Source organism: Nannobrachium achirus (assembly GCF_963921795.1).
Source record: "Nannobrachium achirus genome assembly, chromosome: 3".
NCBI classification, from domain to species: domain Eukaryota; kingdom Metazoa; phylum Chordata; class Actinopteri; order Myctophiformes; family Myctophidae; genus Nannobrachium; species Nannobrachium achirus.
In genome coordinates this window covers 27,198,983-27,224,382 of record NC_137812.1, presented here as the reverse complement: position 1 = coordinate 27,224,382, position 25,400 = coordinate 27,198,983, and the positions used below count along the sequence as shown (strand labels likewise).

General features: G+C 44.7%; 3 protein-coding genes across 6 annotated transcripts in view; 2 read left to right on the top strand and 1 right to left on the bottom strand.

Annotated features, from left to right (window-relative positions):
* The window catches only part of usp34 (ubiquitin specific peptidase 34), a 92,120-nt gene extending 78,890 nt beyond the window's left edge, over positions 1 to 13,230 (top strand). Inside the window, exons 68-79 of one of the 2 annotated variants that reach the window (XM_080722227.1) lie at positions 451 to 608; positions 1,292 to 1,370; positions 1,921 to 2,047; positions 2,217 to 2,324; positions 2,582 to 2,686; positions 3,201 to 3,325; positions 5,140 to 5,263; positions 5,835 to 5,914; positions 8,815 to 8,955; positions 9,443 to 9,589; positions 9,890 to 10,046; positions 11,477 to 13,230. In XM_080722227.1, coding sequence (XP_080578353.1) covers positions 451 to 608; positions 1,292 to 1,370; positions 1,921 to 2,047; positions 2,217 to 2,324; positions 2,582 to 2,686; positions 3,201 to 3,325; positions 5,140 to 5,263; positions 5,835 to 5,914; positions 8,815 to 8,955; positions 9,443 to 9,589; positions 9,890 to 10,046; positions 11,477 to 12,321 — 2,196 coding nt within the window. In that variant the 3' untranslated portion in view covers positions 12,322 to 13,230. Of the gene's footprint in view, positions 1 to 450; positions 609 to 1,291; positions 1,371 to 1,920; positions 2,048 to 2,174; positions 2,325 to 2,581; positions 2,687 to 3,200; positions 3,326 to 5,139; positions 5,264 to 5,834; positions 5,915 to 8,814; positions 8,956 to 9,442; positions 9,590 to 9,889; positions 10,047 to 11,476 lie in introns of both variants that reach the window. The other variant, XM_080722226.1, reaches the window with a different exon arrangement.
* Positions 13,231 to 16,311: 3,081 nt separating this feature from the next.
* Positions 16,312 to 17,190, top strand: LOC308281237 (non-selective voltage-gated ion channel VDAC2-like; the record flags this gene model as incomplete). 3 transcript variants are annotated; one of them, XM_080721369.1, is made up of 2 exons in its annotated part: positions 16,312 to 16,666; positions 16,895 to 17,190. In XM_080721369.1, 2 exons carry the CDS (start codon positions 16,312 to 16,314, stop codon positions 17,188 to 17,190), a joined length of 651 nt encoding a protein of 216 aa, XP_080577495.1. The 3 variants fall into 3 exon arrangements, with proteins under 3 accessions (XP_080577495.1, XP_080577494.1, XP_080577493.1); XM_080721368.1 differs by having other exon boundaries at positions 16,312 to 16,907; positions 17,040 to 17,190; XM_080721367.1 differs by having other exon boundaries at positions 16,312 to 17,190.
* A 2,470-nt stretch (positions 17,191 to 19,660) lies between these two features.
* On the bottom strand, positions 19,661 to 21,334 carry LOC308282133 (poly(ADP-ribose) glycohydrolase-like; the record flags this gene model as incomplete). Its single annotated transcript, XM_080722477.1, has 1 exon — positions 19,661 to 21,334. One exon carries the CDS (start codon positions 21,332 to 21,334, stop codon positions 19,661 to 19,663), a length of 1,674 nt encoding a protein of 557 aa, XP_080578603.1.
* Positions 21,335 to 25,400: the final 4,066 nt, after the last annotated feature.

Sequence of the window (25,400 nt, the reverse complement as noted above, 5' to 3'; positions counted from 1 at the left end):
CTGGCAGAAACGAGTTCCATTTTTTCTTTTTCTTTTTTAATTATTATAAATCTGTGGTATTGAACACTCTTTACGTCTGTGTGTTGGTTTAAAAATATTGAACCAATGAATCCACTTCCGCTGAATGTTTTTTCATTTTTTTTTCTTTTCTTTTTTTTTTTCCTGAAAAATTTACATTTTGTAAAAAAAAATTAAATATGCCATTTTCCCTTTTCAGTGTTAGTTGTTTTTTTTAACACTTTTAATGGGCATGCATTTGCAATTTTGTCAACCCAACATTTAAATTGCTTTTTGAACATGTTTTAAAAACATATTTAGAACAAATTTCATACAATATGAAAGACGAATTCCTCGTTACACTCAGTGTTTGTCAAGTGAAAATATTGAGTTTAACGTTTGCGTGTGTGTGCGTGTGTGTGTGTGTGTGTGCGCGTGCGTGTGCGTGTGCAGGCGGTGGAGGAGCTGTTCAACCTGATGCAGCTGTTCGTGGCCCAGAGAGCCGACATGAGAGAGGAAGAACTGGAGGACGTGAAGCAGTTTAAGAAGACCACCATCAGCTGTTACCTCCGCTGTCTGGACGGACGCTCCTGTTGGACCACTCTTATCAGGTACCGGACGTGCACCCTCACGCCCCTTTATCTTCCACCAATATTTCTCTGGGACTTTAATTCTCAAATACCTGGAACGCGCCCGAGTCGCGTTAGATTTTAACCACTTTAACCATTATTTTATGCTTTAACTATTGAAGAATAGCAGATATACAAGCTCACAGCGCGGCACCGAGTGCCGCGCTGCGAGCTTGTAGATCTGCTATTTTTGAAAAAACGTGAAAATGTGTGCAAGTCTTTGAATATCTTTGACTCGATCTTTGACCCGACTTCTAAATCCTTCTTCTAAATCATGTTGTTCTCAAACTTTTTCATGTCAAGGACCCCCAAAATTACAGGTATTTTGGCCGCGGACCCCCATCTCAAAATATGTTGTTCCAGGGACCACCCAGAAGCAAATATTTGAGTTACACATGTTCGCTTTTAAATAGATATATTCAAAGACTTGCAAAGAAATATCCTGATTTTTCAAAAATAGCAGATCTACAAGCTCGCAGCGCGGCACTCGGTGCCGCGCTGTGAGCTTGTATATCTGCTATTTTTCACTGGTTAAAGCGGTCAATAATCCTAGGCATAAATGGGTTAAAAATGAAAATGTCATGTGAGAGCTGGAACAATCTTAACTGTTATTTTAGTTACACACACACACACACACTGCGCTAACAGTTGTGTTGCCTCTGTAGTGCCTTCCGTGTCCTGTTGGAGAATGATGAGGACAGACTCCTGGTGGTCTTCAACAGAGGTCTCATCCTCATGACTGAGGTAACACTGCCTACACCGAACACAGTTATCAACTGATGTCCTACTGTATGTGAAATATAAAGAAAGTAGTAATAAAATGACCTACCAAAAGTATCGTACTTAACATCACTGCTTTTCAACCAGTCGTCTGGGGACCACTAGCGGTCCTCTAGGGGGTTCCAAGTGGTCCCCAGCTAAATGATGGAGAGTTGTAGCCAAATGGACCCTATAGATCTTTAAATTAACACCTGAATGTATTTATTTTTTGTCAACTTTGCCTGTTATATCTTCTACCACATCAAAACGGCATGGAATTGTGGACAAAATCTTTATCCAACGATAAGAAAATATTTTAGGTCTTTGGGTCTGAGAAGCGAAATCTCATCAAACGGTGGTCCATGGCTCAAATGACAAATAAGTAATGGACCGTGATATGTTTCGCGTCACAATTGAATGTCTCCATCTTCTCTCGCTTTCTTTCTTCACCTCACTTTCTCAAACCGTTATGCTTTCTTTCCTCCCCTGTGCATTTTCTCCCAAACTCGTGGTCCTCCCTTCCTCCCGCCTCCAGTCTTTCAACACACTACACATGATGTACCACGAGGCCACAGCCTGTCACGTCACCGGGGACCTGGTGGAGCTGCTGTCCATCTTCCTGTCTGTCCTGAAAGCCACGCGGCCGTACCTGCAGCGCAAAGGTCACTATTCTTTGTTTTTCATTTAGCTGACATTCTTAATCTGAAGATTAATGATTTGTAATTGATGATCGATCATTTTTCATGATGGATTAGTTGGATTAACCTTTGCACCCCTTGTGTCCTCCAGATGAACAGGCTCTCATACAGTGTGTTGTCTCCTGTCCTCCAGATGTGAAACAGGCTCTCATACAGTGGCAGGAGAGAATCGACTTTGCCCACAAGCTGCTGACCCTCCTCAACTCCTACAGCCCCCCCGAACTCCGCAACGCCTGCCTAGGTAGCGTTCACAAACTTCCATCAGCTTTCCTGTAGTGTGTGGTTCTTGTAGTGTGTGGTCCTTATTATTAAGGAGCGCACATGACAAAACAGTTATTTTATTCATATAAAAAATAAGAATCACACAGTACTCAAGTGTTGCATGCCAAAAACAACAAATAAAGTAGTTATCTTGTAGGTTTATTTTTTATTCTTTAATCTTTTTTTTAAGCAAAGTGTCACATCATGACAGAGCTCTACTGTTTTGCCTCCTCTTAGATGTTCTGAAGGAGTTGGTGCTGCTGAGTCCTCATGACTTCCTGCACACACTGGTGCCCTTCCTGCAACACAACCACTGCACCTACCACCACAGCAACATCCCCAGTAAGTAACCACTACACCTACCTACCACCACAGCAACATCCCCATTAAGTGACCACTCATGGCCTGAGAAGGTTGAGAACCACTGCTCTACCCAGTGCTTATAAAACTGTTTGTGCACAAGGCACACCTATATTCTATTTTTGAAACTTGGGGATGCCAGGTTGAAAGAGGTTAAAATATAATATACATCTTTCTAGGGTATAGAATTTGCCTCGGAAAACGAGGGCGCACAAAAAATATAATTCCGAGGTTTTTGGATGTGTTTGGTAAAGACTCCCAATCTCTCCTCCTCTTCTCTATTCTCTCCCCTACTTAGTTGCACTCCGCTGTCATGCACCGAAATGAGCCAATCTACAAGATCACAACACAACGCGTTTTGAGCTTGTAGATCGTCTATTTTCAGCTTCAGGGTTAGAACTGACAAAAACGTATATCGACGTTCTTAAATGTTGTATATTATAATATAGTAATACTTGTGTGTGTGTGTGTGTGTGTGTGTGTGTGCTCTTCCCAGTGTCGTTTGGTCCCTATCTGCCGTGCAGAGAAAACATCAAGCTGATGGGGGGTAAAAACAACATCCGACCCCCCCGCCCGGAGCTCAACATGTGTCTACTGCCTTCCATGGTGGAGACCAGCAAGGTCAGACTGGTTTTTACCTTATATTACTGAGGTTCTGAGGTTAGAGTGTCCGCCCTGAGACTGGGAGTTCGGGGTTGGGTTCATGCCAAAGACTGCCTCCCTGCTTGGCACTCGGCATCAAGGGTTGGATTGAGGGGAAGTCCCTGCGACATACTAGCGTCAGGTCCAGAGGGTGTACTTGTACACCAAACTGCCTCACGCTACAGAAACAGGAGATAGGCTCCTGACCTATGGGCCTCTTGGCTCGGCCAAGGCTTACTTTACTGAGTGTTCGGGTTAGGGTTAGGGTTAGGGTTAGGGTTAGGGATGGCCAAATGGAGATTTTTTCTTAACCGATAACCGAAAGGCCTTATCAGTTAATTAACCGTTAACCGTTAAGGAAATGTCTTCAAAAATGCGTTAAGGAAATGTGTTCAAAAATGCGCTATTTTAGTGATTTAAAAAAGGAAAATACACCCGTTTTTCCCCATAATAAAGTGCCATATTTACACATTACAAACAATAAAACTAGGAGAAACAAGAATACAAATGTTTTCTAAAAGAAATGTGTTTTTGCAAAGAAACGGTGGCATTGAAATGTTCAGTCTGTAATGTGATGCGCTTTCGCCAGGCACGTGCGCACATACAGCAAAGGGGGCTGGAGCCCTTAACTTTTATCAACAGAATTGTCCACCAAAAGGCCATTCAGCCCATGCCTCTCTAACATTCTGTGCACTCCCTGGCTATCGCCTAACTAAACAGCCGCAGCGAGATGCTCATATGTAGAACAATAACTTTCAATCGTATAACTTTTGGAATGGTTGAATCGGCTAAAAGTGATGTCCATTTCATTAATTTTCTTCTCTCTCGCCCGTGTTTTGTGTGTGCTGATGCAGCGATCATTGAATTTGCGAGTCTGAGCTCAGCTTTGTTATTTTCGCATATCCTACTCTGTAACCAAGACGACTTTAGCGTTCCTCACGTCATCAACATGTAACATTAGAAAGTTGTGTTTTAAGCTCTTCTTAAACGGGATTCAATGTGACGGGGTCTGTTTTGTAAAATCCAATCGACGACGGAGCATTTGTTGAATAAGTCAGCGTGTACGACTCGCGTTGCAGACTCGCAGTTGCGTGAATGCTCGATGTTATACAGACATTGGTGTCCCAGAAATGTGTGACCACAGCGCGTAGTTGCATGGTTGATGACTTGATGTTGCGTAGATATTGGTGTACTTTGGCTTTTGGTGTGACACATGGGTTGATTTCCTTTTTCTTTTCTTTTTTATCGGTCAAAATTGACCGTTAGTGCTTACCGGTAACCAATTTCTTATCGGTTTAACGGTAACGGTTAGCCGTTGGCCATCCCTAGTTAGGGTACCACTGAGGCTGGTGTTTAAAAACATTCATTCAGGCCACTTTGGCGATATCTTGTTTCACCAACAGATGGCAATTGAGAGCACAACATGGACTAGAATTACCTGGGATTAATGTTTCACTACGAACAGAACTTTTAACAGAGAGGTTTGGCTGCGGTTGAAACTTTAGATTACCGGTAACTTAGACTTTATTGTTCCCCAGGGGGAAATTCAAGCATTGAATGAACAATAGACACTAATACAGTCTAAAACCAAAGAGAAACACTTGCTTTTCCTGCCTCCCAGTGATGTGTATGCTATGCATGATTTATTCTTGGTTGTGAGTCGGGTCTCGCACCAAAAGTGGACGATATCGCAACATCTGCACACAACTAAATATAAATCATACTCATACTCATATACAGTATGTATATATTTGTGTTTGTGCCATGGTCTTATAATAATGTGTGTATGTCAGGGGAAAGATGAGGTGTATGACCGGATGCTGCTGGATTACTTCCTGTCTTACCACCAGTTCATCCACCTGCTGTGTCGAGTCGCCATCAACTGTGAGAAGTTCACAGAGACCCTGGTCAAACTAAGTACGTGTGTGTTTGAATATGAGAGAGAGTGATTGCTTGATGCTAAATGTTGTTGAAGACACCCAGTCAATGCCAGTACAGCTAACTGGATTTCCATGCTGCATACAGTATTTCACTTCATGAAAAAGTTGGTTGAACTTACTGGCCAGAATATGGTCTCAAAATGAAGGGAATATCCGCACTCTCTTGAATAATGACTTTAAGATGTATTTATTTATTTATACATAAGCACAGCAGCAGCAGTCTATTTAGAGAAACAGACGCGTTTCGGCCTATAGGCCTTCCTCAGTGTTTCAAACATCTGAAATGCTGCCAATCTGCATCCAAAGAAACTACAGACCTCTCCACCACAAGAAAAAAAAGACTCCTATGGTATTCTCCTAATGGTACTGAACCAAATTAGAGTATTGTTCTACAATATGGTCTGACAGGCTGACAGCAGAGGCGTACGATTATGAATATATACGACTGAAATCGTCACAGGAAAAGAAAATGTCACGTTTAGTTCGCTATGAGTTCGAACATTAGCTTCCTACTGTAGCTCTGATTGTTAAATTCATTTGTTTTCCAGGTGTCTTGATAGCATATGAAGGACTGCCTCTTCACTTGGCCCTATTCCCCAAACTTTGGACTGAACTCTGTCAATCACAGGTAAGTCTTTCTCTCTTCTCTCTCTTTCTCAGTCATGATTTTTAAGTACTGTGAGGACAACATTTGTTTGTGTTCTAAAGAAAAATTACAGTTGAAATTCTTCTGCCGGCAGTGTTTCAGCTCTGATTGCATACCATTACTGAATGTATACAGAATGCAGCATACTTAGAGTTCCTTTTTAAAAGGAAACAGATTTATAACCCGAATCCTCTCTAGGTTCTGGACAAACTCCACCAGCAATTTTTTATGAAAAAAGGGCATGATTTACATCAGATTAAACTTTCATGTTCCTCCCAGTGAAACGATAGTATTCAGGTTAAAATTGGAATCATGTGGATTCTCAAAGTATAAAACATATTTGTGGGGGGGTGTGATACTCTGGGCAGTGTCGAAATGAGAATTGGCGCTGATCTGCCACTAGGGGTGTGAAAGAATATTCTATATTCGAATATTCCTTCGAATGTTAACAATAAAAGAATATTCGAAAGTAAAAAATTTAGCTTCGAATTAATTTATATTTAATTAAAACAAATCTGCCGCACTTCTCGCGAGATTCTGGGCGCATGTAACGTTAAAAGGTGGCTGGTCTCGCAAGGCAGAGGTCTCCATTCGCCGCTGCAAAAGTGGGCTGATCTACAAGTCCACAATGCGTCGCTGATCCAATACGTTGTGGGCTTGTAAATTAAGGGTGCATATTTAGCGAAGAATAAACCCCCAGCTGCTTAACTTTCCCTTCACACTTTCCCTTCACACTGTCCCTGACGCGTCGTCCGCCTCGCAGTGCACAGCACACACAGTGTGCTGTGCATGCTCACGTTGATTCAGAATGATTAACAAGTCAAGCTGAAACGGGCGACTCATTTGGTAGTGACGGGAAGGCAGACAACGAGACTTCTTCACCGAAAACACAATATAAAAAAGCATGGATTTCTTCTCTCACCGAGTCAGTCTCCCCGCACGCAGCCACGGTAAACGGTAAAACTCCCTCCGTCACACTACTCTTGTAGACTACCTAATTTGGTTCAAACCAAAACATAATCCATTGGTGTGATTATAATTGCTCGTTTCATGTTGTGGCTGTTCCAACTCAATCACAGCTGCTGTGACGCTTCGCAACGACGATGCGATGCTGCTTTTACCAACGCCAGGCACGTGCACACAGACATCAAACGGGGCTTGAGCCCCTGCCCTTTTAACTCATTCTGAGCCCCAGACATTAACGGATTATAATGTCCAAAGTGCCTCCTTCAGGTCCCATTCACTTGCGTTGTCTTATTTTGAAGGCCAGAAGTCCACCGCGCAATCACTTCCGGTCTGACGTCATCGGATCGTGCGCCGGAACCGATCCGTGTCCACGTGGAGTTGTGTAATGGCCGACCGGGAGCTTTTATAACTGTGTAACATAAGCGAGCATCTGCCTCCATCCTAGCTTCTAAAGTGTAGTTTTGAGATAATGGACATTAAAGATGAGATCCCCCGTCCACCTCAATGTTATGGATGGGACTATTTTGTGCTCGTGGAGCCGTGATGATGCGAAATCAGCGACGGATTTCGTCTCCGGACCGCCGGCCATTTTTCTCGGTAATGTACTCGCCGTTACAGTAATCTATTACTTTTCCCGAGATATCCCGTGAATGGCACTACAGATACTCGAGTACATTTCGCGAGACATCTCGCGAATGGCACTAGATGAGTTAAGAGAGAATTGTCCACCAAAAGGCCCTTTTAGAAATGTCAGCCCCTGCCTCTCTTAACACATCGGATGCCCACGTGATCTCTGACGTCTAATTTGCTGGTGCCCATGGCAACGCGCCATTTTACCTACCGGCGAGAGTACTGGCGAGAAAAGTAATCCGAGTAAATGTAATCCGAGTATGTCCTGTTTATTTCGCGAAAATCTTTTCTTTCAGTCAGGACCGTTTTTTATCATTTCTAAGCCACAGTGTTTGTGTTACGGCATGTAGAAGAGGCTGCCGTTTTGAGAAAAAAATTAAAAAAGGAAGGGAATCCGGAGAAAACGGCACTTTTGTGCAGCCGGTAAACAGGAAGTCAACGAGCCACACAGCACGTCCGGGTGACGTAATTGCGCGCTGCATGTTGGGAAATGGAGTTGTTTCATCACCGCGGTAGCCAAGTGCAGTAGCTACAGTACAGTATAGTTTACTGTACAACGCGTCAAACGCGTCGTTGGGCACTCGTAAAGATCAAAGAGATTGACGCGTAGACACCACGTGGGCACCCGATAGACTACCTGGCTGCAGCCACTAGGGTCCTGTTGAGGTCCACGGGAGACAGGAACCTCAACAAGTGGCAGGAAGTGACCTCACACCTCTTTCTTGCTCTACCCCATTGAGGTTAAGTTTAGGGTTAGGGGTAGAGTTGGGTTGTCTAAAAGATAACATGTACACATAGCGACAATGCGGCTCAAAGGGACTGTAGTTCCTTGGACTGCAAGGCAGAGCCGTCACGTGACCTCCACAAGCGGCATGAAGTCACTTGCGCACTGTGAGGTCCCTTCCTGCCACTTGTTGAGGTTCCTGTCTCCCATGGACCTCAACAGGACCCTAGTGTCTGCAGCCAGGTGCTGCTCATTCTTTGCACGTCCCTGACCAACGCGGACCTGCACACAGTAAAGCGATAGAAGCGACTGTCTAGAATAAACAGCTTCGAAGTACGAATGCTTCGAATTATTAGAATTATTCGAATATTCGAATTTATTCAAATCAACAGTGGATTTTGAAGGGAATATTCGAATGCCATTTTTGGCAAATTTTGACAGGCCTATCTGCCACATGGGTGCGAGATTAGCTCTGGACAAACACACACTCACAGACGGACGGACCCTTTTTATAGACTGCAATACAGAGCCTGCTGACATCCTTGTTGTGTTGTCGTTTTAGTCTGCTCTGGCCAAGACTTGTGTGAAGCTGCTGTGTGAAGACCCGGCCTTTGGCGAGTACATCAAGTGCATTCTGATGGACGAGAGGACCTTCCTCAACAACAACATGGCCTATTCCTTCCTCACCTGCTTCCTGCACAAGGTAGGTGTGGGTCGCGGACAATTTTTTTTTATTTTAATTTTTTTCAGTAATTTTGTGAAGAAATAAAAGAAAAATCTAAGAAATTACATAAATTACAAAAAAATGCTTAGAAGTAGTGAAGATAGCTACAAGCTCACAATGTGGCGCGAAGCGACGCTATTTGATCTGCTATTTCACTAGTTTGGGTCACGGGCAAACAACTAATATCTCTTTTGGATCTCGACGTGAACAGTTTGGGAACCATTGACATAGAACATCTGGACATAACCATATACTGTAACAACTTACTCAACTATCTTGGCATGGACAGCTTGTAAGCTGGGGCTGAATCCTCAACAAATTATTAATAATTGCCACTGATTTTATTGTTTATTTGCCCATTTTAAAAACAACAAATTTGTAACAACTGCGTAATATTGGGTTGTGGGATGCTCTGAAATGAATGCATGAGACGTATCATTTGATTGGCTGTGTTGTGTCCATCCAGGTCCAGGGCCAGGTGCTGTCGGGTCCCAGCTGCAGCAGCCTGGTCAACGTGCTGGTGACCAACCTGCTGAGTGAGCAGCACAGCCTGCAGCCTGAGCTGGCTGCTCACCGCCTGGAGCTCTGCAAGACCAGCAGCCTGCTCAATGCAGTACGTACTCTCACACATCTTTGTCAAACACTGTCTCTTAACAACCAAGTTGAGTTGTTTCTTCCAAACTGTGGATTCCTCACCTGAAGGGTGACGGGTGTTGTTGTCACGTCTTAACCGTAACCCGTTAATTAATAACGGCTACCTCTTCCAACATGAAAACAAACTGATGAACACAGTGAACACACATTGGATGCCTTTCCAGAGGAAGTGTTTAGATTCTCGTCATCATCACAATACTCTTCTCTTCCCATCCTGCACCTTTTCCCATTTGTCCCACCACCCCCACCCCGTTCCCAGGACCTGCGTGCGTTGGTGCTGCTGCTCTCGGTGCATCCTCCCCAGGCTTTAGACCCCGCCCTCGGCCCCACCCTCCATGAGCTGCTGGTCCGCTGTCGCGCCTGCGTCCAGCAACGCACCACCCTGGAGCAGGAGGCCAAAGACAGCAAGGCAAAAGGTACAGTAGGCTATAGGCTGGATTCAGGTGCCAGTTACACACCTGTGACAACACACACCTGTGACTTATAGAATAGTGGGGGATTTTGGTTGGGGGTTACACACACGTTTAGCTGTGTTGCTCATTCCACGAGTGCACAATCCTTACATGGTGTATCTCGTAAAAGGTGACTAATCGACGATCAAAATGATATGAAATTCATACCAGTTGATATGAATGAAGGTGAGAAATAATCGACCAGTGTTACGTTTCTAAACTTTTTGTGAGGTTTATTCTATCAATGAATCAACTTTATTCTCACAATACAATTACAGGTAAATGTAACGCTTTATTATGCAGGTTTTCGCGTTTGCTGTTTAAAGGACAACTTTAGTTTTTTACAACAATGGTTCATATTTTAGATTGTAATTAAAGAATATAGAAGATGAGTGTTAAAACTATTTCATTTACTTCTTTCTATTGTTTTAGAGATTCTTATTTCAGTGGTTGGGGGCATGCGTACAAGTGGCTAAATATGTCATTTTACACAGAATAAGCCCATTCCCAAGATACAACGCAACCTTTCATGGTTGGATGTGACTTATGGGGGCTAGAAGTGTTACTGAAACTGCTGGCTTATTGTGTCTAAAAAGACATATTTAGCCACTTGTACGCATGCCCCCATGTGTACGCATGCCCCACATTTTAGCACGGTAAACGGGATAAAACAATAGAACGAAGCAAATGAAAACATTTTTACACTCACTTGCCTTTTACACTCACTAACCCTAACCCTAACCTTTTCTCTAATTACAATCTAAAATATGAACCCTTGTTGTAAAAAAACAAAGTTGTCCTTTAAAAGAGTAAATAAAATTGGAAGTTAAAAGAAAGGGAGAATGAAATGTTTATCCAGAACTGTACATTGCCAAGTTGTGTTAAAGAGTTCACCCAGATTATAAAACCAGTACCATTTATCTAGCCGTGTCTTTTGGGTGTGATTTGACGAGGTTTGTACGTCTCTGGTCCTCTCAAATTTAGTTCACATGTGCGATTATCGACTCTGAGGTGTCCTTTCCTTCTCCCGTCATATTGACATCATGCGTTCGCTTTACATAATAACCTAATTGCAATTATTTTATGGCAGATCCATTATGGCAGATCCACAAGCTCCTACGCATCACGATGTGACGCGTTGTGAGCTTGTAGATCGACAATTTCCACTTGTTTTTTTTAAGTATAAATTAAATATGTCAGTAATTTCTTTGTATATTTAGGTTACTTGTCATATCTGCCTTGTGGAACTTCAAAGCCTAAAAGACAGAGAGATTTGCATTCACACGTTCCAGCAATTACTTGTGTAACAATTAACCGTCACGTAAAATGTCATACTCGTGACAACCCTAGCGTTCGCACCCCGTTAATGGCCGTTGTAACGTCTTGTTCCTTAGCCGAGGAGGAGGGTGCCACCCCGGTGAAGCGTCGGCGGGTGAGCAGCGACGACGACCGTGCCGGCGAGGGCACCAGCTCTGCCATGATGGGGGCGGGGCCGGCCTGCGTGGCCGCCACGCCCTCCACGTCCGCCGCCTCCTCCTCAGCCCTCCCGCCGTCTGGGGAGCCAAAGGCGCTGCCGCAGTCGGACCACCAGGAGGCGCTCACGCCCGCCAGCACCTCGGACACAGAGACGCGCGACTCCTCATCCCTGATCGACCCCGGCACCGAGCAGGACCCGCCCTCTCCTCCGGAGCCCGCACCCACGGTGGCGGCCGCTCCCCCCGGCGCAGAGGCGTCCTCCTCCTCCCCCCCAACTGCCGCCACGGCCAAGGAGGAGAAGATGGAGGCCTCGTCTTCGTCCTCCACCTCCTCCTCGTCGTCCTCTTCGTCCTCGTCCTCCATGCAGGAGGTGGGGGAGACGTACGTCCGCGGGGAGGACCCCGAGCCGCCGCCGCCTCCTCGGCACCTGGGGGGCAACGAGGAAGAGGAGGAGGACAGGAGGAAGAGGAGGTGCGGCGGGGAGGCCTCGTCGGCCGCCTCGGAGGAGGCCAAGGAGCAGAGGGAGGTGGCGGGTTCGTCCAACGCCGCCGCGCCCCTGGCGGAGGACGCCATGTTCCCATCGGCCCTGGGGCTGGTGGGGGAGGGGCCAGAGGCCGGCAGTGGCGGCCACGCCCCCCCGGCTGTCATGGCACACGCTGGCCCGCCCCCAGACATGCTGGACATGCTGTACAGGACGGTGGAAGCCACCATCGCCATAGTTACTAAACTGACCGGCAAAGGGCCCTGCCCCCCCTCCTCGTGACATCATCAACTCACAGCGCTTTCAGATCTTTGACAAATCTTTCCTTTCCTTTCTTTTTTTTTCTTTTTCTTTTTTTTAAGCTGAATCATGATCTTGGTTGAGGACTTCCTTTCCCTGTGTTCTTGTTTTGGGTTTCTTCTTTTGCTGTATGTGTTGCGCTGGCCTTATGCTCATGATGACGTATTTAAATTGGTTCGCTCTGTGCTGCGGTCTGTCCGTGATTTCAAACCCCGCCTGTGGCTTTCAATGGCCGCCATCTTCCTCCCCCCGATGTTGTTATGCTCAAAGAAACATCCCTGGACAACAAGTTGCACAGCCTGCCATTCGTTTGACAAAACAAGAAGAAAAATATCAAGTTGTACAAGCTATAGCACATTTCTTTCAAAGGGCAAAAAAAAAAAAAAAACATTTTGTTTTGTTTTTAGTTTCCTTTTTTTTCTTTTTTTACCGATTTACTGAGTTTCTTTAGAAAGTGATTTTATTCGTTTGAGGTTTGCTGTAACGGGGAAAGGTTTACAGAAATTTTAGTCTGTTTATGTAATTTAATTTTATTGCATTTTTACTGTGTATAAAATTGTGTCCCCTGTGCCAGTTTTGTACTTTAATGAAAAAGAGGCGAAAGTTGCCTTGGCTTTTTTCTGTGGTTAAATATCCAAACTAAGTTTACCTGTACATTAAAAGAACCACAAGAAACTTGATTCTGTAAAGAATCCTCTAGTCATTGCCTGAAGGTGTATATGAAAAATTATATATATATATAAATAACTTTATATATATATATGAATATATAAAAATGGTGCTTTATTTGACTGTGGCTGAAATAAAGCACACTTGATGTAACAGTTGGAGCTTTATTTTATTTACTGAAATACATTCCATAATCTATTGTCATTCTTGCTTCTTTGCTGTTTTTTTCCCCTGATTTTATTTTAATAGAGGATAAATTAATAAAACTTTAATATGAATAATTATGAACAGAAATCTATTTTGAGACATGAGATTTGTGTTCTTTCTTTCTCACCTGACACATTAATACCGCTGTCATAGTTCAACTGGCTCCTACAGAGCATAGTGTAATAGTGTATACAGTATATGAAGTCATAATTTTATCCAGGTGTTTCCCATTAATAGTGCAGCTTTAAATGTGGGAGTTGATCATAAAAATGGACTTAAGCTGGTTGCACACTGCACTGCGGTCTTTCGTTGCGTTTTGGAAATCCGGAGGCCAGGGGGAGAGAGAGGAAAGAGAGAGAGAGAGAGCAAGGGACTCAGTGCGACAGCTGCGAAAATCGGAAAGAATCAACCCTGGTCGGAAAATAAATACGAAACGGTGTGCAAACGTGATTGACATAGCGTGAGGTAGATTTTCTGAAGCACCAATGAGTGGCTTTGTGTGTCCCACGCCCATATATGGTCATTTCAGTCCAGAATGAACAGGTTTTTTCAAAAACAAAATGTGTGTTTCATGTCCATATATGGTCATCTCAGTCCAGAATGAACAGGCTTTTTCAAAAAACAAAATGTATGTCACCTCATGTCCATATATGGTCACTCCAGTCCAGAATGAACAGGTTTTTTCTGTCTCGTACGTCCAGGGCCGTAGCGCGCCTAATCGGCGCTCTAGGCGAGCTCTCTCGAATGCGCCCCCCCACTCCCGCGCGCGCGATTTTTACGGGTTTTGCCGTGAATTTAGTCGGTTTTGGGTCGGTTTTGGGCTGGTTTGGGTCCACTCCCTCCATTTCGGCGCCCCCTCTAGGCTGGCGCTCTAGGCGACCGCCTAGTCCGCCTATAGCTAAAAACGGCCCTGCGTACGTCCAGAATATCAGTCCAGAATGAATAGGCTTTTTCAAAAAGCAAAGTGTGTGTCCCATGTCCATATGGCCATTTCAGTTCAGAATGAACAGGTTTTATCTGTCCCGTACGTCCGTCCGTCCGTCCGTCCGTCCGTCCGTCCGTCCGTATGTGTGTAGTGTCCGTCCCGGTCTGATGATTGGATACTTTGAGGATTGGTCAAGCTTCACATGACAATTCGGCCCTCCAGATAAAATCATTAATTCATTCAGAATATAAAGAATGTATAGATCACAGAGTTCATAACTCTAGAACACATAGAATAAAAGTTCACCGCTTCACTTCGAACCGAGGTTTGATTGCCAGACCCATGAAATGGGTAGACCTACATAAGCAAATGTCGGTCTGTCCGGGTTTTCTATATAAAGGGTATATATGATGATGACATGATGATGACATGCCTACAAAAGGCATGATGTCATAAATGATGATGACAGACAGGGGGTTCAGACAGCCTATAAATGTACCATTAAATTTATAGGCCCAGAGGGTTGGCAGAACCGGGGTCTGGCACAACCAGGTTGACCTGGTCTAGTTTTTTTATTTACGCGCTCCGAAATTCACTCCGATATTCAGCCCGAAAAACGCAGCAGTGTGCAAAGACCTTTAAACATTATTATTCTGCAAAAGGAGGCATTCTTTAAAACTGAGCAGGAATTATTTGAACACATCTCATAATCTAGGGAATAGCACTGTGATCAGAAATGTTGCACTTCCTGAGATTATTGTATATGGCTGTTAATTTCATTAAGTCAAACGATGAGACCTCAATGTGTTCATTGGATTTTATTTTTTATCTTCACAATAACCAAACACATTTTGAATCTTCTATTCCCAAAACAGCTCCATTATTATTAGTGCCATTATTATCATCACTTTTAATTGATTTGAATGATTGCTTCAGAGCTTTACATTATTCTCTGTTTTACATGTACTATTTCACAGTTTAGAATTGCAGAGGTCTTTGTTGCAAACTAGGAGAAATATGGCACACACTATACTCCATAATGATGCTCTAATGACCAAATAACAGTTTAACAAAGCAATCAAAACACTGCTTTATATGTTGCTGCCCTAGCACTGCTAATGGTGATTTCTATTTGTTTATTTCAGTCCATAACATGAGGGCTGATCCATATCCTACTACCAGTAAGACGCCCAAGGGCGAAAAGCGACCTAGCCCTAACAGGCGAGGTCGCACCATCTGTCTTGGCCATATATGGATTCTGTCGTCTGACATAATAAATAATAAAGAGTCCTGGAGCAAGACTATTAACCCCTAGTTGCCTCCGGTGAGTTGGTTGGTGCCTTGCATGGTTTCCTCCGTTGTCGGTGTATCAATGTGTGTGTGAATGGGTGAATGTAATGCACAATCTATGTAAAGTGCCTTGGATAAAGGCGCTATACAAATGCACCATTTACCGTTTAACTGTATTCATCCTGGCTGCAGAAAAATGCATATATCACGTCGTCTTTTCCAATGTTGCACGTTTGGTTAAAACGGCCTGTTTTCTATGGACCGTCACCATAACCTCGGCACCGGTTATACCTCGACACCGAAAATCAGGTAAACACAATACGTACACAAACGTTTCGGGGTATAATGCCCGGAATCCCATATATGGAGATAATCCCATCGTGTCACACAAGACTATTGTCATAGGGGAGAGTATTTTTTGCAGGTCTTTAAGTCCGAGTGTATCAAAAAAGCAACTGGGTTAAGCACCGTTGTTCCGACCAGTTTAACATTCACCAGGTTCGCATTCACCAGCGTGGGCAGGTTAGCATTCACCAGGTTAGCATTCATCAGTGTTAGTTTTACTGAGGTTAGGTTTAGGTGTATCTCCGTCCCCCAGACTTTCGTCACCTCCGTGCAGCCAATGACAATCACAAGCTTCGGTCTGCCTTAACCCAGTTGCTTTTTATACACTTGGACTGAACGACCTAAAAAGACAGCATGCGTTGCCATGGCTGACATCATGGCCGTACAAGGGTCAACGGCCATACAAGGAGATATGGTTCATAAGCCATGTCATGCCACATGCCTGCCTCGAAAGTATAAAACCAGGCCTCGCCTGCATAGGCCGTGTGGTGTGTGAAGAACAACAGAACCTTTTTAACGTAGCTAAATCTGATACAATGGCCGTGCCTCCCTCATATGGTGATCTGGGGAAGTCTGCAAAAGACATCTTCAACAAAGGCTATGGATTTGGTCTGGTGAAACTTGATCTGAAGACAAAGTCAGCACCTGGAGCAAAGTCAGCACCTCTAGCTGTCAAAGAATTCATAATGGCTGGTTCCTCCAACAATGACACCGGCAACGTGGTTGGCAGTCTGGAAGCCAAATACAAGAGGTCGGAATATGGCCTGACCTTCTCTGAGAAGTGGAACACGGACAACACTGTGGGAACCAAGATCACTGTCAAAGACCAGATTGCCAAGGGACTTACGCTGACCTTTGACACAACATTCTCGGCAAACACTGGCAAGAAGAGTGGAAAGGTTAAGACTGCCTACAAGCGCGAGCATGTGAACTTGGGCTGTGATGTTGACTTTGCCGGGCCCACCATCCATGGAGCTGCTGTTGTCGGCTACGAGGGGTTGCTCGCTGGTTGCCAGTTGTCCTTTGACACTGCCAAATCTCAGATGACCCGGAACAACTTCGCTGTCGGCTACAAGACGGGAGACTTCCAGTTGCACACCAGCGTCAATGACGGTGCAGTTGGTGGATTGGAGTTCGGAGGTTCCATCTACCAGAAAGTGAACGACAAACTGGAGACGGCCGTAAACCTGGGATGGACCTCTGGCAGCAACAGCGCATTTGGCTTCGCAGCCAAATACAAGCTGAACAAGGATTCTGCCATCAGTGCTAAACTTGACAACGCTAGCCTTATCGGTTTTGGCTACACCCAGACACTTAGACCAGGTGTGAAACTCACCCTGTCTGCCCTGGTGGATGGAAAGAGCATCAACGCAGGAGGCCATAAGCTGGGTCTGGGGCTGGAACTGGAGGCCTGAGGGTGCCATGGCATCGGTCAAACCTCATTGTTCCTACAGCCCATTAGTCCGAATCTGGTGATGTTAACTGAAAACGAATGGCTGGAATGGATTCAGCAGCCCAAAAAATACCCAAATTACACACCTCATAATGTTCATATTGTCAATTTTTTATATTCCCCCCTTTAATCCCAGGCCCTCGGGATACCCAATAACTTTGATTGGCTCCCACAAAGTATGTCAAGGGAGTTGGGTTAGACAAAGTTCAGAGGTTATTGGGAAACAACACACAGACTTCTTTCACCTAAGCAGAGGTCCAACCCTCTTTAACATATACATCAACGAATTGGCAAAAACACTAGAACAGTCAGCAACACCAGGCATCCCTCTAGCAGACACAGAAGTCAAATGTCTACTATTCGCAGATGATCTGGTGTTACTGTCTCCCACCAAAGAAGGATTACAGCAGCAACTCGACCTCCTGCACAAATTCTCACATAAGTGGGCCCTGACAGTAAATCTAGCCAAGACAAAAATCATGGTATTCCAAAAAAGACAAAACCGCCTAAACCAACAATTCTTTCTAAATACCACAGCACTAGAACACACAAAAAACTATACATACCTGGGCTTAAACATCAGTGGCACAGGAAACTTCAACAAAGCTGCAAACGACCTGAGAGAAAAGCCGAGAAGGGCTTTCTATGCCATCAAAAGGAACGTTAAGCTAGATATCCCAATACAAATCTGGCTAAAGATACTAGACTCCGTTATAGAACCCATCTCCCTCTATGGCTGCGAGATCTGGGGTCCCCTTGCCAACCAAGAATTTGAAAAATGGGACAAACACCAAACTGAGACTCTGCATGCAGAACTCTGCAAATCTATACTCCACACCCAACGGAAAACAACAAACAATGCTTGCAGGGCAGAATTAGGACGATAGAAGAGAGCACTTAAATTCTATAATCACCTAAAAGAAAGCAACCCAGACACGTTCCATAACATAGCCCTCAACCATAGTGAAAACCTACAGGGTTGCCCCCTCAGTCAGCTGGCCCAGGGACTCTGTGCACAAACAGAAGCCCAACTACCAAACGGAAAACACTCTGGACCAAACCAGATTATAAGAAAACAAAAAGAAAGCTACCTAACATACTGGAAAGAGACAACCCAAAGCCAAAGCAAAATGGAATGCTATCTGGCACTAAAAAGAGAATATACGTTAGCAGAATATCTGAGCACAGTAAAAGACACAAAACTTAGGAAAGCCTTGACTAGGTACAGACTCAGCGAACACAGCCTTGCAATAGAGAAAGGCCGGCACAGACAGACCCCACTCCCAAGGGAAGATAGGCTATGTACCCACTGCACACAAAATGTGGTAGAAACAGAGCTACACTTTCTAACCACCTGCCCACTATACCAAGACATTAGAGACGCATACTTCCCACAGATTACACACACCCAAAGTGAATTTGAAAACTCGACCAATGATGAAAAACTCCCATATCTACTGGGAGAAATACAACAATGTGCAAACACAGCCGCAAGATTTGTGAACTGTTGCGACAAAAGAAGGCTAGAAACACAACCACCCTAAGGACTACAAACCATGGATTGACATCTAGACCTACTGCACATACAGTATGAAACAGAGCTGATACCTTTAAATGCATTTTGAGGAAAAGAAATGCTGCTATTTGTACCCTGTATATATATAAAATGTCACAATGCGACATAGCTCTGTTTACTCAATGCTGTACCCCCTCCAACTGTATATATGTTCCCCATTTTCAACTGTTTTTTATTGTATGTGTGATACTTGCTTTGGCAATGTAAACGTATGTTTTCTCATGCCAATAAAGCTCCCTTGAATTGAATTGATAGTAAAGACCTTTATGAACACATTTGTGAAGACAGCTAGTGATTTAGATTTAGTTCCCAGATTGGTCTAGCAATAGGCTAACTTTCCCTTACTAGTTGTAGACTTTGAAAAGATCCCTTCAAGATTCATCCACTTTCTGGTTTGAGTTGGAAATACAAGATTTAAAGCCTGATTCTTCCGATATTCCCTCATGGCTAACTTTCCCTTACTAGTTGTAGACTTTGAAAAGATCCCTTCAAGATTCATCCACTTTCTGGTTTGAGTTGGAAATACAAGATTTAAAGCCTGATTCTTCCGATATTCCCTCATCCCCTTCATTGTTGTTGGGAGGACTTAGGCCGGGGACTGCCCATAAGTCCGAATTTAGTTAGGGTTAGGATTTAGGCATAGTTTTACTGAGGTTAGGTTTAGGCATAGTATTTTTCACCAGGTTAAGTTCAGTTCATAATATATAACCGTATATGGTCATATGAGCCTCATACACCAATCATACAATTATGTATCATAATTCATATCTATCAAATCTACCCTTTTATTTTTGTATGAGGTTCATATGACCTCCACATTAAACTTTTTATCAGGGTAATAATAATGCCGGGGACCCTACAGTCTGGGGTCGCCGACCTGCTGGTAGATGAAGGCGTAGAGGTCGACATCAGGGCGCTGGCTACGGCAGCTCTTACACACAGAGCTGTAGTACCGTTCCAGGAGTTGATAAACATCCCCGACACGGACGTCCTTCTGGGTGAGGAACACGTGCAACTTGTTGACGTCTGTCATGAGTTTGCGGTCACCAAAGGTGAAATAGGCCACATCCCTTCCTGCCTCAGCAGCTGCCAGCATCTGGATCAGAGCTTTAAGTCGGGTGTCTCCCCCGAACACACCACAGCCCCAGTTCCCTGTGGCCACCGGTGTGAGATGTCTCTCCCCTGGGCGAGCAAAGCCACAATAGGCCTTATTAATTTCTCTTTTGATCTTGTCAGGGTGAAACTGTTCCAGAAGGCTGTGGTACTGCAGGGCATCGATGGCCACAATTTCAGTGCCTCTTCTCTGCCAGGTATCCCTCTTCGTCGTGTCGTCATATCTGCCGGCAAATTTGTAGCTTTGTGCGTAGCCTGTGTATCTGCTGTACTGCTGTGTGCCTGTGACAACGAGGCACTCGTTCTCGCCCAGGGCTTCGGTGAAGAGGCGGGACAGGATGAGCTCCGGGTTGACCAGGAAACGGATCTCCTCCTGGACCAGCCCCTTAGACGTCACGCCCCCTCCCACAAACCGGTTGGCGAAATCCACCTGGAGCATGCCGTAGCCGTCATCCTCAATGGTCCCTTCACACGTAATGTGCAGCTTTGTGAGTGGAGTCCGTAGGCTTTTCCAGTTGGGAGGTCTTTCCAAACATTTTCTTTGGTATGTTACGAGGCCAGTAGGCATTTTCTCAGTTACACTTTGGAAATAGCTCATCAGGGTTTTGAGTTTCTCAATCTTCTTTGAGGAGTCCCCCTCGAACAACCTGGAGAAGTTGATGTCTGGGTAGTTGTGGTATTCAGACTTCCTGCAGTTGCGTCTGGGGAAGGTGCAGAAGAAGGCGTTGGCCAGCAGGCACGCCACCTGCTCCTGAGACATGGTGATGGAGTGGCTCACCCCTTGTTTAAGGAGGGGTATCGGCTTGGTACAAAGCTCAGGGGCTCTCATAGCCAAACTCCTCACCAGTGGCAGTAGCGAACCCAGCAGACGTTCTCTAGCACGAGGCTCCAGTTCCTTGCAGTATGAATGCAATGCTGTGAAGTCCCAATTCTTGGCATGTGCAGTATTGTATTTCAATATTGCGTTCTTCACATCTTGTGAGCCTGTAAATTTAACTCTAACTAAAGACTCCTGGATCAGTACCCATCTTTTGGCTTCCTGATTTCCCACTGGAAACAGGTTCCTGTTTGAACAGGGCATCTTCACATGATGATCATCCCAAAGATCCTGGAAGTGGTTGGGATATGGAGCTGGAACTTTGCCATCTTGAAGAAGGTCCGTCCTTATCGTGACTGTGTGATGATGGCCAGCAATCAACCGAGGCAGGGCTTGGCCATTCTTTCTAAGCTCATCGATGGGGGTTCCCAGCCATGTGACGTTTGGGGTTGCTGCTGAGGTGCATTCAGAGCCGCTGGCGTCGGTCATCTCTGGTTTGTTCCAAAAGCTGCACGCCTCGACAGTGCTCAGAACTGCTGTGGGTTTCAGGAGCCAGCTTTCAAGAGTATTCTTGAACTTGTGCTGCTGTCTGGGGCCCATTCTGTGTTGTGAATCCTTAGTGCGGACACCACGCAGACCTTCTTGTCCACTCTTTGACCGCTTATAGATTCCTGCCAGTTGTTTGATGTTCTCTCTCCATTCTTCCACTGTCTTGTTATCTTTGAGAAAAGTTGGTAGATATTTCTGGGTACCCAATTCAAACTTAAATCTCTTTGCAAGTGGCTTAAAGTCTGTGAATGCAGTCATTAATACAACCGGACTCAACACCAGCAGTGAGGTTTGGTTTCCAGAGCAGAATTTTAGAAGTCTTTGCTTCAACAGCCTGATGAGTCCAAGGCTGTTTCCAGCCATATATGAAACCAGTGTAGCAGTTGTTGTTGTTGTTGTAAATTAAAATGTCCTTCACAGACTGCTGTCAGTCAGTGTAACTTTACATTGACAAGCAAGCACGACACAGTAGCAAGCAACAGCCGTAGATAAGCTAACCTAGCAGAAATAGAAATAACCCACGAGTTCTTAGAGTGCACTCTTTTATATAGTCCTGATTTGTGTACGGTGACAACAGAACCCGTCATCATCTGTGTATTGTGTGATGACCAGGGGTGAAAGTGAGCCGGAACGGCCGGAACCCCCGTTCTGTTAAACATTTGGGGCTGGAACGGCGTTCCGTTAAGAGGAGGAGAAGCCAGCTGTCAAAATCCCATGTTAAATAACCTGCCACAAATGCACTTCCAGGAAGAAAACAATAGCCTATATGTGACCAGTTGGACACGAACAGTATTGTTGAATGAATTAAAGTGACAACGCCACTCCCAATTACAGGGTGGGAGACCCGCCTATCTTATGCTCCTAGTCTCCGCCCCCCACATTGGCACAAGCCAAATAACTTCACATTTCACATGGTAAAACAGTGCCATAATTCTGTGTTTTGGAGATCCACAGTCATTGTTCCACACGAGGCAAAAAAGATTTTTGTCTCCACAGCTCTGTTGATCTGTGTTTTGTAAATCCACAAGTATGTTGAGCTGTGTCTTTTAGATCCACAGGTCTGTATCTGTAATTCACAACGTATTTTAAATCCACAGAAAAATTTGCAACTTGTTTTTATTTTGTGATCCAAAGCTTGAGATTTGTAGCAACCTGAGATTTGTAAAATACTGTGAATTGCAATAAAATACGTGTGAATTTTATTTTGTGGTGCACAAAACACGCACACACGAGTGAGTAAATATGGCACTAAATTCGCTCCATACGGGTCGGCCTGATCCAAATCATCCACAAGAGTACTCTTCTGGAAAGTGCAACAAATGCGCTGTACCGGGACGGCCAGGTGAATGCCATCAGGCCTGGCGAAAGACCGGAAGCACATGTTCCCGAGAGAATCATGTCCCAAATGACAGACAGGTACCAGAAGAGCTGTGTCGCATGAGACTATCGTCATAGACGGCATGCTTTGCCGTGACTGACATCATGGCCATGAGGGTCAACAGCCATACAAGGAGATATGGGTCATAATCCATGTCATGCCTAAACTAAAACCAGGCTGACAGCTTCAGTCTAGTCTGAGTGCCAACCACCATTTACCTGGCACCCTTTTCAGATTGGCCTATTATAGCGCCACCAGGAGGCCACAATAACCTACCTGACCTGGCGGAGACCTGTGCTCGGAAGAGCACTGCTTCTAGTTAATCTTTCAGTTGCATTGCAAACAACTTGGGACACACAGCAAGCATGGTATTAAGTTCAGTCAAAGATTGTTGTTAATTTATTGTTGTTAATTTAGGAAGATACGCCATCCCAATTGGAGCCACGAGTAGAGGCGACATGTCATGGTCTCATAAGCGAGTGCCGGCCTCTTACAGTATGTTTACAGGTGCTAGATCCCGTGAGAGTGTGTTGCTGGGACAGTGAAAGGTCGATAATAAATTCAAGTTTTTAGTATGAATCTTGGGAATGGGAATATTGTGTCACTTCCAACCAATCAGGTCAGGCGATCAGGTCCAATATTTTAATTCAGTGACCATGGGGCTAAAGAATGGTTCGGAAGCTGTGTTGAGTGTGTTCACGTTCACTCTTCCATTAGAAATAATAGACTCCAACCTGCATCTCCTAAAATGGTAGCCACCTACGTTTTTATTCATTTGCATTTTACAATATAAGGCAGCAATGGATCCTTCTCACATACTTTATTTTTATACCGTAACATGGTAAAGACAACTGCAGTTAAGTAAATGAGTTTGTTTATTTAGCCATATCCATATATGCCAAAGAGCAGGTATTGACAGTAGTCAATGCAATTGTCAATGCTTGCTAAGTCTGTATTGTACAGTTATGTTAATTATCATCACACAATATTTTCACAGTTTTTAAGTATAAATTACTTTATATATAAAGAAATGTTTCTTGATTATTCAATTAAAAACTTGATTGAATAATCGCTAAGAAAATAATTTTGTTGCAGCTCTAGTGTGGATATACTGTACATGATGTGGTCTTAGAGGGAGTCACTGTCACTCGTCTCACCCATGTCAGTAACCAACTGCGTTTGTTTCTCATTTCTACTGCCCTCTCTTTCTTCCCCATGGGCAATATCTGTCTCTACTTTGCTACTTTTACTGTCCTTTCCCTTTATTTCTGTCTCTTCTTGATCCGCTCCTGATGTATATAAGCCTTATTTTCTGTCCCACTGTTGCTGGCCTCACTCTTCGCTTCAGCCTTTGGTTCCACCACCAGTGATGACTTGCTGTCGCTTCTCGCCTACAACACAAAACACAAATCAGCAACACAATCCTACAACAAATTATGTTTTCGTTTCAGATCTTTTCCATCATAATAATTATGACTCAGAATGAGTACTTACGCGCTCTGTGGTTTCAGACTCTGTGGCTTCAGTCTCTGTGGTAATACTTGTATTTCTGAAGTATGACAGGAGAATCACATATATCACATGCAAATTAATTTGGATGTGCTGTGAAGTTTTGAAGAATATAGAGTGTGGGATACTTACAAATAGAGATTACTGGGCTTGCCAATGTCAAAACTCTGCCTGTAGGGATCCTCCTGGTGTTTTTTTATCCTTCTGAACCTGGGAGGGAATTCAAATGAATTCTATTCAAATGTCTTTATTAGAGAATTGGTTCTCAAACATTTTCATATCAAGGATCCCAAATTGTATTTGCCCTGCTGAAAATATTTTGTACTGGGGACCTTTCAAAAATAGACAATCTGTATAAGCTCACAACACGTCGCAATCTGAAAAATAAAATAGGTCTGAAGCGTTTAAACTGAGGACCCCGGAACTTCCCTGAGAGAGGGCGAGATCATTTAGCGACCTACAACCGGGTCGCGACGTGGTCGGTAGTTTTCAGCGACCGGGTCGCTAAATCGACCGACTGGGACGGTAAAACCACCGACCGGGACGCTAGAACCACCGACCGGGACGCTAAAACCACCGACCGGGACGCTAAAACACCGACCGGGTCGCTAAATCGACCGACCGGGACGCTAAAACCACCGACCGGGACGCTTAAACCACCGACCGGGTCGCTAATTCCACCGACCGGGACGCTAATTCCACCGACCGGGACGCTAATCCAGCGACCGGGTAGGTAAATCCACCGACCGGTGGTCGCTTCCACCGACCACCGGGCTACTAACCCTAACCCTAAACCTAACCTCAGTAACCTTACCTCAGTTAGGCTAACCTGCCACGCAACCTCCCGACCGGGTCGCTAAATCACCGACCGCGTCGCTAAATCACCGACCGCGCCGCTAAAGCGAGCGACCGGGTCGCTAAATCGACCGACTGGGGCGCAAAATCTTCCGACCGGGTCACTAGATGTACCAACCGGGTCGCTAAATCTACCGACCTAAAACTGCAGGCAGGTCGGTAGATTTAGCGACCGGGTCGGTCGATTTAGCGGCGCGGTCGGTGATTTAGCGACCCGGTCGCTCGATTTAGCGACCCGGTCGCTGAAAACTACCGACCACGTCGCGACCCGGTTGTAGGTCGCTAAATGATCTCGCTCCTACTGACTTCCCTGGCGGTCCAGGACCTTACCTTGAGAACTAATACATTACAGTATGGAGCTGTATTTATAAAACA